Source organism: Papilio polytes, unplaced genomic scaffold, assembly GCF_000836215.1.
Source record: "Papilio polytes unplaced genomic scaffold, Ppol_1.0 DF823510.1, whole genome shotgun sequence".
In the NCBI taxonomy this organism is placed as follows: Eukaryota; Metazoa; Arthropoda; class Insecta; order Lepidoptera; family Papilionidae; genus Papilio; species Papilio polytes.
The window spans coordinates 182,595-198,539 of NW_013525694.1; the positions used below are offsets into that span (position 1 = coordinate 182,595).

Below are 15,945 nucleotides of genomic sequence, written 5' to 3' on the forward strand. Positions count from 1 at the left end.
TAGACCCTCAGATATGCCCAGGTTATTAATACAAAAAAAGATGCCACACATATTAAGTGAACTTTTTTACTCTTCACTGACGAAAATAACAGACTACAAAAGTCTAAGGAAGAAGGGAAATAATTTTTAGCGTCTGGCAGAATCTTAATTCAGTTAATAAAAAAAAAAGACTACAATTAGCATATTCATAGAATTAAAGTAGTCTCGTGTGTTTCAAGTAGACGTTTTATTTAGGAACACTTGGTATACAAAACGTGCATCTCAAAGCGTGTTTGTGTCCGCCCCAAGCGACGGGCAAGTCGCCTCTAATGAGTTTGAGAACTTCTCATTTCAACAGATTTAGACACTTTGTTTTCACATGCTGTTGGCTATATATACAGATTTACACATATAGATTACATATATAGATACATATTTTGTTTAATCTTATGTTGAAAAAAAGGACATTTACTAAGTAAAATCTTTATTTCGGAACAGGTTTCAGAATTTAGTTATGTTTGCGATACTTCCAGGTCACCAAAAAGAAGCTAGTAAATACCGCTAGTAATGAAATAATAATAAATTATATTGTCGCCGCGTATATTCATTTTATATTAATTACATTAAGGATAAATGTTTAATTTATATTGTCACTGTGTACATAATTCAAGAAAAAATAGTTCCGTTTTACGTACATTCAACGAACAGTGGCAACTTTGCTTATTTCGATCTAAGCTTAGTCCCTTGTAATATTTTTATCCCTATGTTTTGCGCCTAAAGACCAACTGCATCCAATCCTGTTTACAAACATTTTTTTTTTGTTGTCCTAGTTGTAATATGAGTATATACAACTGTTACTCGCCTGACCCGTATTCAGTGGAACATAGATTATAAAAAAGTAATTTCCCTTCCCACTATAAAATTGTGTTCAATTGTTTTTGCAGCGCGTAATGAGAAACGCGTAGTCCCGAGCGCAATATGTGGCCAGGGTAGAGAAATGAGGGGGAAAGTTCGCGAGAGAGGAAATTGAACGGAAGCCTCTTTGTTTAATTCTTCCCTGTAGGGACATTTAGGGCTGTGGCAATGCCTTGGCGTTTATATTAACAGTATTAAAACTCCAGGCAAATTTATTGTACAAAAAACTGTATTAAATTATCTTACCACGCAAGGATTCTTTAATAGTCTAGATTTTAAAGTAATACTAAATTACCTAATCATTTTGTTCTTCATCTTATTAATATTATAAACGTGAATGTTTGTTTGTATGTTTAGTAGAGATTGTAGACTAAAAGGTTTTACGAATCTATTTCAAATTTGTCAGATATGTAAAGTATAGTCTGGACAAACATATAGGAGACTTATTTTTTTAATTCCACGCCGATGGAGTCACGGGCGAAAGCTAGTAAATAATAAACAACAAACAACTACAACTATATTAATATGAATAAAGTAATACATTGTCAAGTGCTAACATATTTACGTACGTGGTTTAATTTCACAGCTTCCAGTTTGATACTTTGTTGACGGCTCGAGGCTTGAGGCGAACGAGACCGAGCGACTCTAATGAGCCGACATCTTGTTTGTCTTACTTCAACATAAGCGCTAAAATCTATTTCTAAATAACTTCTCAACTCTGGTAACTATTGCAAAGTTCGTAGATACAGATTCAGATACAGATTCAGACAGAACATCAATCTTCATTAAATGATATTGTAAATTATGATATACTACCTTTTGCCCGCGACTCGTATGCCTGGAATAAAGAAATACAAAATTAAGTATGCGTATGTGTTCTTCCAGATTCCAGATACTCTTTGTCTATTCCATATTTCATCGAGATCCGTTCAGATGTTTAAGCGACAAACTAACTAACATACATCTCTTTCTATCCATCTAAACATTCTCGTTTATTATATTAGTAAGATTTGATGAAACGCCTGTATTATGTAAGCTGATCAATAATATTCCATCTAGTCATTACGTTATTTCATTATTCTCATAAAATAATTATTTTCTACAAACTATAAAATAAAATTAAGTGATATTGAATCTAGTATTTGATAGTTACGTGAGAAAAATAATTTTATCGTGATACTTTTGTACTTACGAGTATTAGTGTAAATAATGTGATAAAAATAAGGCTTTGGATTATTACAAGATGTTGGAAACTGTTAATAAAACAAGTAAAAAATCTTTGAAATACCAAATAAAGCATTGATTCGAATATTGTCGCTTTATCTAACTGTCAGAAAATGTACATAACGTAGGTTGGTTTCCGAACGTCGGGCTTGTCACCCGGCATACATTAATGGACTTTCGCGCCATTTCCTGTTACGTCCATTTTGCATTCTTCCTTTCACAATATTTGACGTACGCTTTCACAAACGTAAAGTTACTTCATAAAGCTGTGTTTCCCATTTAAGTCCTTAACCTATATGAGTAGTTAAACGTTTGTTAATTTGATGTGTGAAAAAGTCATGTATTTTAGACAAACAATTGCTATTTGAATTCTAAAGGCATCTTATATTAGTTAGTACAAAATATTAATTAGTACAAAATTGTCTGTCTTTGTATGCTTAATTTTTTTTCTGGAGCATTTGATATTGACGAATTTCTAACACAGAGTAATTGTAACCACCAAATAAACATAAAAATGCCACAGACGTGAAAGACGAGATAAAACAAAAAGATAATCTTCATAAACTCGATGTTGGAACTTTATGAAGATTAAGTTTTTGTTTTACAATTTGCTATATTCTGAGCTTACTGCGTCAAATGACAAATAATAATGGGCGCAAATCCCTTGTTAGAAAGCAATTTAAATGCTTTATTCATGATAACTTTAATTAAAAAAAAGGGTTAAAAACCACGCACTAAGCCATGTCAAAAAAAAACCTGATGACATCTACCCATTCGTTAAATGTTTTTATATCCAATTTGTCTGAAATGTCGAAATATGAAATCGAATTTCAAGTTGAAATCTTAGAATTGCAGTAGAAAATTTAGAAGAAATCCTTGGATATTCTTACAGTCATTAGAAAGGCTCTCAGTTGGCGCGGTGGTGTGGGGCGCAAGTCAGGCTGCAAATAAAACAAAAAGCGCCTGCAATTTTCTTTCTCAAGACGATACAAAGTGGATTTAAAGTGCAATGGGATTTTAATTTAGTTGGAACTGCTTTAACACATATCAGTGTACATGCAGGGAACATTCCCTCCCATTGCTATATGTACTCTGCAATCTAGGGAATGTACTGTAAATTTATTTTTTGTACATTCGTTTTGGGTTTTTATTTTAACTCTAGCTGTTGCTCGCAGCCACGTTCTCGTAGAATTAAAAAAATACAAAAACACATAGCCTATGTTACTCACTGATAACGTAGCTTTTGAATGGTGAAAGATTTTTTTAAATCGGCCCCGTACTTTATGATTTATTTTAATACAGACAAAAATACAAATCTTTCCTCTTTATAATATTATTATAAATAAAGGTTGTATCAATTTGGAGATCAACACATTTACTTGGGTTTTTTTTTATCGATTTTTGATTGAACCGACTACGAGAAGATTTGTAATTCGTTGCAGTTCCAAAATCTTGTAGTTCAAACCTCAGCTGAAAAAAGCAAAATTTGAAACGTAATAGCATTGTCAAATTGCGAGGAGACTTTAAAAATCAATAGGCGGAGGATTGGTGCTGACGTCGAAGCAATATTTCCTGTCATTTCTGCAAAATAAAATATTGTGGTTGCGAACTCGCGGTTTCCGTTTAACTCGGCGCGGTCGGAGCGTCAGCGGGGGAAATTAAAAATTATCGGACCTATCAACGCATGTAAACCTATTTTTTTCAAATTCTTGCTGGAAACTTATTATTCTCTGACAAATGTAACTTGTTAATTATCTTACGATTACATTTTCAAGATTTCTTCCTTGTTGAAGTTGATAATATTTTTTCGCGGCAATGAGCCGTATATATAGAAGATAAAATTTCATAAAAATTAATTTGATTGTGGATATCACTTTAAAAAACATTTGTATCGACAAACTACTAAACATAAATCTATCTTTTATCTCTATCTCTGATCTCCTAAAATAACACGTTCACTGCGGTAAGTACAATCAAAATTCTTCATATAATGCGGCTCCAATGATTTTTCCGCCAGTGCATGGCAGGTCTTTCCAGACCCACCAGCACTAGGACAGATTAAATTGCTATAAATTTGTGTAAACATGATGTATACATTTTATGTAATGTAATGTATACACCTCAGATAATCGTTTCGCTCTAGCGAGAAGGACATAGTTTTCTTCGTACGCACCAGCTTAAATACCACGTCAGGCCGATATCGACCTGTTACGCAGTGAGCGTTTTAATAAACTTAATATTGATTAATATGTAAGGTATGTACATTATTATTGCAACCGAATCTTCAATGATCAAATGCCATGCTGACTATACCCAAAATATTTCCATTAGTTAGCAACATTCTATGAGCAAATAACTGACTCGTTGCTAAAGTTAATATAGGTCTTAGGTAACGAGTTCCGGTCAAAGTAAATCGGACGGAAAGGAATCCTCTGACGTCGGTAAACATTACGCTCGGTCCTTTGATGGAAATGAGGCATAATGAAAAAGGTTACAAACGAGCGCGGCTTTCGCAAGCGTCTTAATATTATAACGTGGCTAATTAAAAATGTTGCTGATTTCTTTGTGAGATGAAAAAGTAAGTATCTTTATTTTGTAAGGATTTTTATCACAAAATCTTACTAACATTATAAATCCGAATTAGATTGATGGATGTTTGTGAACGTTTAGAGCCTAAACGTTAGAACGGATCTCGATGAAACTTGCAATAAATGTAGAGCATAATCTGGATAAACACAAAGGTTACTTGCTTTTGTTTTGTTTAATACCACGCGTACCATTTGATGAAAGCTAATATTTTATAATTATACTAGCTGTTGCTCGTGACTTTGCCCGCGTGAAATTAAAAATGTAGCCTATTTTACTATTTTACCTTTTTACCTATTTTACCTTTCGCCCAGTGAAAGAATTTTAAAATTGGCCTTGTAGTTTTTGAGTTATGTCAATACATGCAAAAATACAAATCTTTCCTCTTTATAATATTAGTAAAAATTAAGATTTTTAGTATAACTACACACTTGAAATTAAGTAATGTTAATTCAATTTTGTTTTATTTCTCTCCCTTTTTTAAATACGTACCTTGTTCTCTGGAGCTCGTTTTGTAACTAAAATGTCCAATATTTCAGTCAAAATATAAAATAACGAAGACGCTGGAGTGTCGTATGAAATTAGGTCGTAAAGCTGGCGACGGTATCTTGCTACGTTTTATGGATATTTCAACTTTAATTATTACTCAAAAGATTTTTATTTCAAAATTCTTATTTCCTTTTCGTATAAAGCTCGTAGAAATATTAACTCAAAAACAAATGAATTTCAGTTGTTTTGTAATTCAATGCAAAATTTTACATTGAATTCGGACACTTTTAATTTCTCATCTCATAAAGTAACATTAAGATAGAAATATTAAGCATTGACGTGAATTAAATCCGATCTAGATAAGATTGGTTTTATGTAGTGACATAATCAAAATAGGGGACCTAGGTGTTGCTCAGCAGCAGCAGACTACAAGAGCAGTTTGAAGCTTTAATGTCAAGAAATTATTATGAGACCTATTTTTCTCTTTTTGGTCTGTAGCAAAATTAAATTAATGAAATTGTATTGAAAAGCTTTGGGCATTTTAAAGGTATTTATGCATACAATATTTTGCGACCTTATTAACTTGCTTTGGGATTGATAGTACCTACTTGTTGTTTTGGAAAAAGTTTATCGTTGTTTTAATAATAATCGTTCATAATTTAGTGTAATGTGTGTGTTGGTAAAAGATATGATTGATGTAAATTAATTTAAATAAAATAAATTAAACAAAATGTAAAAGTGAAACACTTTATTTGATCAAAAATTATTCAATTTGCCGTAGTCGTTGGGATCAGTCCGTTAATTATTTTTTGGATTTTTTTTCGTACTTCATGTAATCTTGTACATTTTAACATCAACATTAACGCATTTGACATTGTATAGCAATTAATTTTAATATTAATTATTGGTACATCGGAATCCATCAAACATGCTTTGGTCGTTTATTTGCCAGATGCAATCTAGATGAGAGAAAAATATTAAACAACTTATCAACTATCAGTGCTATAAGTATTAATATTCCTCTCGAAATAGAATAATTTACAGTACAAAATTATTGCATACAAGAAATTAGTAGATTGAAATTATAAATAGAGATAAGCATAGATATTTGTAGGTTATGTACAAGCAGCGGTTCGATTGCATCGTGCGATGTGTTCAGGCCTCGGCGTGCGGCGTGCTGGACTGCGTGGTCGTGACGCTGTTGCTGTTGGAAACGGAATCCGGATCCTGTTCGCGGACTCCGAGCCAGGGCAGGCGCTTCTGCAGCTCAGCCCTGGAGATACACATTGTATTAGAGAGCGCGCACTCGCTTTGATATATGGCGATGCGCACACTAGATTTTTAGTTACGCAAATAAACAGTTGAAGGCTGCGACAATCGACAATCGCACAACAGTTGTGCGATAGTTTAGCCGAAGGTGTACGCACGCTTTCAGACTTCAGTCTAGTCATACTTTAATATAACATTTCCTACAGATGACGTAAAATCTAAAAAAAAACGTCAGCTTACCAAGACTATTTAATTATCTTAATTTACAATATGGAAGTTTTCTTTAGAAAAAGATATGGTTACAACTGCACTTTAAATATTTTGAAGCTCTTAAAATTGATACCAACAGACAAAATACTGTTCACGTACTGACCTGTATCTTGGGTGGTTGATGGCGTATACCCATGGATCTATGCAGGATACAATCTTGCAGCAGACGGCCGGAATCATCGTAGCAACAGGCGTCAACAGGTTCCTAACATAAATATCATACTTAACATGCAGTATGAAATTAGAAAATCGAAAATCACATTGGTACAGCAGGATTCGAACCCAAGACCTGTAGTTTACAACTCAAGTGCTTAAACGCCTGAGCCATCGTAATGTAAATCGATATGATGTTTACTAATTAATCTACAGTTAAAAAACGAACAGTTTGTTCTGGATAACATTTATCAAGAGAAATTCTTTCAGTTATATTACTCCAAGTACTTTAAAATTTAGATGTCGTGCTGTTTGAGTATGGTCTATTAATATTGATTTTAATAAAACAATTGTACCTGTCTCCATAAGCTCCGGTCATGGTGACGAAGGCGTAGGGAGTCCAGCCGCAGACGAACATGAAGAAGATGGTGAAGGCTACCTTCGCGATCCTGATCTCAACGCTCTTGCTCGCGTCTTCCTTGTTGCTGGCCAAAGATTTTACGTTCATCTTCTTAGCCTGCTCTTGTAGCATCCTCTCGTGAAGTCGGACCTGGTGGAAATAATCAGTTTCGTCTGGTTAAAGGAGATGCTGATGAATGAGGAGTGTATTACATTTCAGAAAACTAAGAGGGGCAATAGAAAATGCTCCACTAGCAAGAAACAGTGCTAATATGATATTGTTCTAATAGATTTAATATCTCCTTTCCTGAAACATATTAAATTAAATCAAGCGTAACGGGTACAGGCAGCAGAATAAATCCTTCAACCCATATGGTCACCCAAATGTAAGTGAAAACATGTGAAGGTAAACATTTATTTATATATTAAAAGTACGGTCGATCAATGAGGTTCCTGAATATGTAATAAGGAAATTATTCAATAGAAAAATCCAACGGGACCAAGAAATCGAGCTGAATATTTATTGGGTGCGTCGCGTCCGATTCGTTTTAATATACGATTTAAGAAAAGGTTTGGGCACAGAATGAATAAAACGGATTTTATAGAATTGATTTTCTAGTGAAAGTAAAAATACGGTAAGTAGCTGAATTTCACGTAAACTAGATAATATGTTAATATCTAAAAAGTACTTGGAAAACAAAGCAAAATGTTGAAGTTTATTTACGCGAAAATATATTAACTTATCATTCTTTCATACTAATATTATAAATACGAAAGCTTAGATGGTCTAATGGATGTTTGTTAGAGTTTGTAGACTAAATGGTTGAACGGATTTCAATGAAATTTGGCATAGAAGTTGAGGATAGTCCGGAAGAACACACAGGCTAATCACTTTGTTTTTTTAATTCCGCGCGAAAGGTGTCGCGGGCTTAAGCTAGTATTTGAATAGATTTAAGTAACAGTTAAATACTTACAGCACCAAAGAGTTGAGAGTAGAAATAGCAGATAAGGGTCATGGGGATAGCGTAACTCCAAACAAAGATACAGGCGACAAACACTTTGGTATCATTGTCGTCGGTGAAGTAGTCGAATGAACAAGTCGTCAGGAAGCCCTCTGTAAACACAAGACCATATCAGTTGAAAACCTTAATAAAAATAACTACTAAAGTAAAGAATTTCTTATTGAATCTTTCATAACTACATCCTAGTATTGTAATGTAATGTAATACTTACCAGGAACAAATCGTCCCCAAACCTTCATGGCTGGTAGGATGGTGAAAGGCATTGACCAGAACCATGTGAATGCGATAAGTAGAGAAGCTTGTACTTTGTTGATTCTTCCGTCCAGCGGGCATGAGATGGTCCTGTTGAATTTTAAATGGAGTTAGATTATTATCATACTCTTAAGAAGTTCTATTACAGATCTTAAGAATGTTGACCCTAAGATTGAATACCATGACCACGTCTGCGTGGAATTAAAAAACAAAAGTGGGTAGCCTCTTTATTCTTCCAGACTATCCCCTAAGTCTAAGGCAATTTTCATCGAAATCCGTTTAGCTGTTTAGGCTACAAATTCTAACAAACATCCATCCATCTAAACTTTCGCATTTATAATATTAGTAAGATTAAAACCTAGAAAACACTGTGTTCATTACTCACTTGTATCTATCGAAAGCAATAACAGCGTTGGTGATGGCTCCCCCAATGCCGGATATGGAGCCGAGGATAGCGTACACGTCACAACCGAGCTGGTACCCGACTGGATATTGATAGAATGAGTTGACGATCAACAGTGGCATCTCTATCATCATCATCAAGTCGAACACCGCGAGGTTGATTACGAACATGTTGCTTGCACTGCGCAACGACTTCGATCTGAAATACAATAAGGTTAAATTGAATTCTCGGATTATTCCTAACCGTCAACCCGCTCTGTCCCCACGTGAGATTTTTTCATCCGTCCCACCTTATAGTCCCACTATCACCAATAAAGTGACAGATGGAACCGTTATGAAATAAAATGAGTTCCAACCGTACGTGGGACAGATGAAACTTTATATTCTCATCTGCCACCACGTGGGACAGAACGGGGTGACGGTTGGGAATAAACCGAATTCTCAATAAAAAGTATCCTTTTTGTCCAAGCATGTACATATTTTATGGGTTTCTATTCCTTAAGTAGTTGGAGATATTTATCTTAGAAATGCATTGCGTTGTGTTTCATGCGTTGCGTTTATTTTCACGAAGTACAAAATACCACAGTGGTAGTGCCCGCTTTAACATCTTAGCACGAATGGGCCGGCACGCCCGGTGTAATACCACGACCACACAGAAGACAGGCGTGAAATGGAAGCAATTCCGTGTTTCGTCTGATGAGTGTGGTGCCGGAGGCCTAATTTAAGTCCCTTTCTCTTTACCACCCTTTTCTTATAAGAAGAGGTTGGGAAGAGGAAGTGGATTTGACGGCGGAGGAGATGCATAGGAAGGGGAAATATCCTCTTTATGTGCATCTCCTCCTCCGTCGCATAAGGGTAGGCAACGCATCTGCAATTGCGGATGTCTATGGGCAGCGGTCGCTTCGCCATTTTGGCGGCTTCAGGTGGCCGCTTGCTCGTTTGCCACCTTATGTTATAAAAAAAAAATAAACATTATTTGATTTAATAACTGCTTATTTAATGTTTGCTTATAATCTTATTATCAAAACATATCAAAGAAAAAGAGATGATATTTAATTATGAAAATACTCTTGAGTTCGCAAGCCCAATTTGTTTCACATGTGAGATGTGAGTAACATGTGCGATAAACAATTTATTATGTCAAATGACGTGTGACAACATGGCGTATATTTTTGCTTTTAATTAAGTGCAAAATTGTTTTATTACGTTTATTTATTACTGTACTGACATTTGTATTTTTAGTATATAAAAAAACAAGTTTAATACTTATGTCGGCATTTGTTATATTAGTCAAGTACGGTTTGTCTTTTGTTTAGGTTAAATTTTTTTTAATGTTATGTTATACGATAGTAAGCCCTTATAATAAGATTTACTTCGTAGATCCGATCCTATCTTGAAGTTTTTTATCTTAGAAGTAATGAAATTTCACGTGTCAAGATAACAGTTTCCAGGAATTTCAATAGTTGCAACTTTGCCAATTACTACAAGCTTACTGTTCAAAGACGTTCGAAGCTAGTCTCGGAGTAAAAAAGAAAGAATAAGAGATTTTAACTAATTCTTAGATAGACTAAACAATATACACCAAAATAGTAATTTATTTTCCTTTTCGTTCTGTTATAAATAAATCCATAACACATTCAATTTAAGCATGGTTTAACAAAGTACGATATGCGTGAAAATAAAAAAAAATCTTAAACGGTTATTGGATATGGCATCAAGTGTATCAAATGACGTCACAGTATCGAGTCCCCATGACACAGATACTGGAAAGAGCGAGATAAATGGGAATTGAAACTATGACTTTTAAGAGACAGGACCCAAACGCCAGCATTCTCCTTTATAGAATTAAAACGAACAACGGCATCTAAACATGCTTGCTCATTTACTTGTCTTTAATGTGTATATTTTATGCCAATAAAATGCTTCTATTCCACTTAAATATTAGCATACTACGCACATGTAATATTTTATGAAGTACAATTGCAAACATTGCCTAGTCCGTACCTTTATAGTCGAGGATAACGAATAAAATTGTACCGAAGGGAAGAGTCGGAATCGTTCCGAATGCGAACCGCTTGAAACTTTGTTGGTGACACTCGTTGGAAAACTCTCGGATGTTGAAAAATTCTTTTTAATACGGTATTTAATTGTTAATCTACACATAGTTAAAAACAAATGTTCTTACGTTTTGTATAATGTTCATTATGTTAAAGTTGTAATCACTTTGATATTAATAAAACCAATTTACATTAGTAAAATTATTAGTATTGACAAAAGATACCGCAGGATATGTAGTAATATAAATGTTACGATTAAAAATGTATATTAAAGTTATATTTTTTGAAGAAAATATTTGGAAATAAAAGTGTAAAAGTAAAGCTAGTGCTACGAGACATCGTAGTAGGTTCGTAGCGTCAATCAAGTTAGCTCGAGTCGAAAGTTAATGAAATCCCCACTGAGCTACGCGGTTGAATCAGTGACGCGGTCAACAACACTCGGTGCCCACAAATTGTTTCGATTTTATTAAATTTGACGCCATTTTTTGCCCAATATCGAACTTCGAATTCACATAGATTTATAGATGTATGGATTTTAATGCAATACGCAATTATTAACCATTTATTTCTTAACTACTGAAAATCGGATTTATATTTGAAAATAGTTTTTAAGAAATATAAACGATATCGAAGAACGGTGCAAATGGAATTCCGGGATCTTTTTTTCAAGTCAACAGATTTCTGCGAGTGCTTTTATTTCTGCTGAATAAACATTTAGGTATAAGGTTCGAGAAGGAATGCTTCAAATACAATAAACATTATTAGTTTAAGGGACGAATGATTACACAAAACTCAAATATTATGTAAAAAAATTGCCTTACGCATTGTTGGATTTATTTAAGGTGTTACAAAGTATTTTATTTATACAAGTTTTTATTATAATATAACAAAGGAGTATGTATAGTTAGCAGAACATGTACGAGATATAACGTGATATAATAAATGTAGACTAAGCTATGAGTTTCGGAAATGCTAACAATAGCCGGGGGCGGTTTCTATGAGAGAGATTGTCCCGGACGCGGCCACCTTTGTCAAGATTACATTTGTTTGTTTGGATTACAACTCTAATATCGCTGGATTATAAGTTATTAGTTTAGCAAAAGGTCCTAATTAAGTGCATTTTATGAAAGTTACTTAAAAATGTCTAAACTAAAATATTTGGTTAAAAACATATTGGCAATACTGCGTTTACTATCGTGGTGGCTTTGTTTGGCTCTTTTGTCTATATTTGACATTTTTGATGCATTGTTTGATAGAATATTAAACACTTAAGAGTATATGGACACATGAAACTAAATTATCGCCCTACTGTTTAGTCTTGCTTTGTGATATACTCGATTTTTATTTATGCAACTAAACATTAGAATGGGCTGCGAAACAATCGACAATCGATAGTTTAGCGCCCACTCTAAGTTACCGTAAACTTGTATTTAGAGTAATGATTAATAAAAACTTACGTGCTGAATATCCAAATGACGATGCCGTTCCCGATAAGCGACGTGACCATAAGCATTGTGTAGATGAGGGCAAGTATGAAATGGTAGTACTTGCTGACGGAGGGGAAGCTGCGCCAGTGCGCGTGAACCATCGCCTGGTGCTCCTCCGGGATGTTCCAGCCCATCATGTGCTCAACCATTTCCGATGACACCCTGACATCATAAAGGATTAAACAAACACATTTCTGACTGTTGGTTGCAACTAAAAGCGTTATTGTGAAACGTTGGGTCCGCTCTCAAAAGATGGTAAGTCGTCACCCTTAGAGTAGATTCCGTGTACGGAATCTACTCTAGGACTACACTAAGAGGCCCCCTCATGTCTAAGGGAATCTGATATAAAAAATATTTGCACACATTATATCATGAGCCATCATGTAGGGTCATAATAAAATGAATGACGAAAATATTAAACAAAGTATGTTACGGTAAAAATAACAAAAATAATAAAATAAAAACAGTACTTACAGTTTCATGGGGTAGGCCATAGGGCCGATATCGTCTGAATAATTTGCAGCCATTTTGTGCAGCGTCTGTTTTAATGTAAAATAATAATATTCTACTCGACGAGCACTCAGCAGTAAGAGGTTTGTAACATTGGTTGGTTAATTCTAGAGTTGACTACGGTTTTGACGAAGTGAGTAGTCCGACAACGGCTGTCGCTTCTCACTTGTGCTCTGCCTCAAGCGGTGCTACCTTTTATATCGGCCGAACTGTGCGTGCCTGTTAATTCCTTAATTCAATAAAACAACTAAAGCCTCTTGCTTATTTCGTCAAGCGTGAATCGGACGAATGACGGGTGTTCTCAATCTGTGGTGAATATTTTAATTTCTATGTTTGATACCCCGTTAATTAATTTCTTAGATTCTTGTAAGTACGCGAGAACATCTTTGAGTAAACTATCCCTCAACTCTTTAGTCACGCTTTGATTCCTATGAAGTTATATGCGCACACTACTCGATTCTTAATCGACAATCCCAAGACAATTTTGCGATAGTTTAGTCAAAAGTGTGCGCTCGCTTATAACGTAACAGTAGATGTAGGTACCTGGTGCTACTAAGTTTGCTGATGATCCCTTCTCTTCCCTCATCCTGCCACGTACTGCGCTCATCTATCGACAACCAAAAGTACAGAAGACTAAGAAACCATTCATTAATAAAACCCTCTTAAAACCACAAAGAAAAGCTTAAAGAAAATGTCCAAACAAAATGTCGGAACGTCCTAAAATGAAGCGGACATAACTCAAAGGACTTCATTACGAAGACAACAAGATTGCGGACAATCCCTAGTTTTTGAGGCGTCGCTGGGATCTTCACATCATAGGCCCGCAACGTGCTCGGAATTTAGCCCCTAACATTTGCTTTTCAAACGAATGTTTGTTCGAATATCACATCTTGGAATAAATATTGGTGAAATTACTAACTATATCTTACTATCATTATGCCTTACTAATAATGTAAATGTGACAATTGAGATATTGGGACAGAGGACGGATATCGATGAATTTTGGTGATGTAGAAAATAGCCTGTAAGGACACTTTTTTTTTCTACTACGCAGACGACGTCGCGGGTGAAATCAAGTTTTAAATTGATTATCTTAACAACGTGGAGAAAAAGTATTTATCAGTTATATTAGATATCTTTAAAATCTCACAAATTTATTTTATAAAATCTCAATAAACACGGAATCTAATCAAGCTGTTTGATTGCTCAATTAACTTAATGTATTTTCAACTTAGTAAACGTAATGTATGAAACACTATCGAGTGAGTACTCCTGTTAGGGGCTGGTACTGAGAAAGGCGACCTGCAGACGCCTTGCTGTGGTCATAAATTCAGCCTGAAGTGATGACCGCGTAAATAGGTCGCTGATAATATTTGTTATTGGGTGTATTCAATTCTGGAATATTTATGACTCTTCCACTTTATGTCGTGGTAAAATATGTTGAAATACTTCTTTTACAAGAACTAGTAGATATAATAGGTTGAGATTGCGGGAGTATACTGGATGCGGACTGATCATCGTGGATATCTTTGCGTCTTAATATTAGTATTAAATGAAAGTCAACTTTAAACAATCTGGGGGAGGCCTATGCCCAGCAGTGGGCGTCATATGGCTGAGCAGTAGTAGTAGGTATTCCCTTTATGTCAAAGTGAAGTGAAAAGCTGACTTTTCAGAACCTTCTAGATATTCGTAGAAAGAATTTTTTTGATCGAAGGCATTAGTCGAAAAGAAAACAAGATCGAAATTGCATTAAACAGTTTTATGCAACAGTATCTTGTTACGTTTGATACGAATAGTCACGATATCACTTACATGGCTTTTTTATTAGTACAGCAACTCGCGTACTGGACGGCTGTTTTTTTATTTTTTACTGATTTATTTTAAAAATAAGGAATTTAAAGTATTTAGTTTCTTTAATTGTAAGACACTAGACTTTCCTCCTAACATCTGAAAGTATTCCAGGCGTTTTTTTCTATTTTTTTCGTGTTTCGGAAATGATTTTTTTTAAATACAGCAAACACGACGAATGGTAATCTGGATATTGAGTTTCAGCCAATATTGTTACATATAAACAGTTTTTTTTATTTTCTACAAAAATAATTAATCAACGTATAAAGAGAATTGAGTTATCACGAAGTTCTAATGTTAATTATGAGAGAGTAATTTGATAGAAGTTTACTCAGCGTTAATAATATTTGCATAACTGGAACAAACTATGAATGTATAACTTAGTTTGCGAGTTCCGAGATAGTAATAACATGAAATAAATACATAAATTCTTTCAATGCGTTAAATCAAACTAAATTCACATGTAAGTAATTTAACTAACTGACACTTAAAAGAGTTATTTTTGATTAATCATTTCACATGAAAAATTAGATTTATAGGTTATAATAAAATGTAAGTTCACACATTGACCAAAAATCGTAATTGTTTATTTTCACATATAATCTAAAAACATATCCCTTATTTGGATTTAATTAATCTTTGTGGTTTTATCAATTAGGTATTTGATGCGGTTCGTGTATGCATTCTCTGCTCTACGTTATGGCGTCATTGCCACAGACCATAAAACCGCCAGCCCATGTGTTTACACTTAATGCCAGCTAGCAGTGTCCAAAACCAATTATGTACACCGCTTGCCGCACGATATATTACCGACATGAATTTATGAATCCTTCCATATTATATTATTCCTTGTATCCGAATAGAATCGTATTGTATTGTATACTATGTATATATCTATACTCGGAGCTATGTATTTATATAGAAATAATAAAGTAATTCAATATATTGAGTTACTGTGTTCGCGACGTCTGAGTTCTCCTTGTATTAAAAAAAAAACAAAGTGCTTTTACCACAATCGCAATCATTCGTTGTTTAGTTACATCTAGAGTTTCAAATATTTGAAAATCCATACTTTTTCCGTTT

The 15,945-nt window shown here is 34.4% G+C and overlaps 1 protein-coding gene across 1 annotated transcript; it reads right to left on the bottom strand.

Moving 5' to 3' along the window:
- Positions 1-5,975: 5,975 nt before the first annotated feature.
- LOC106104677 (opsin-3) lies at positions 5,976-13,167 on the bottom strand. Its single transcript, XM_013284802.1, has 8 exons — positions 12,979-13,167; positions 12,475-12,666; positions 8,944-9,159; positions 8,518-8,648; positions 8,259-8,398; positions 7,242-7,435; positions 6,836-6,937; positions 5,976-6,466 (listed from the first exon to the last, which is right to left on the bottom strand). Exons 1-8 carry the CDS (start codon positions 13,029-13,031, stop codon positions 6,349-6,351), a joined length of 1,146 nt encoding a protein of 381 aa, XP_013140256.1. The 5' UTR covers positions 13,032-13,167; the 3' UTR covers positions 5,976-6,348.
- Between the last annotated feature and the right edge of the window lie 2,778 nt (positions 13,168-15,945).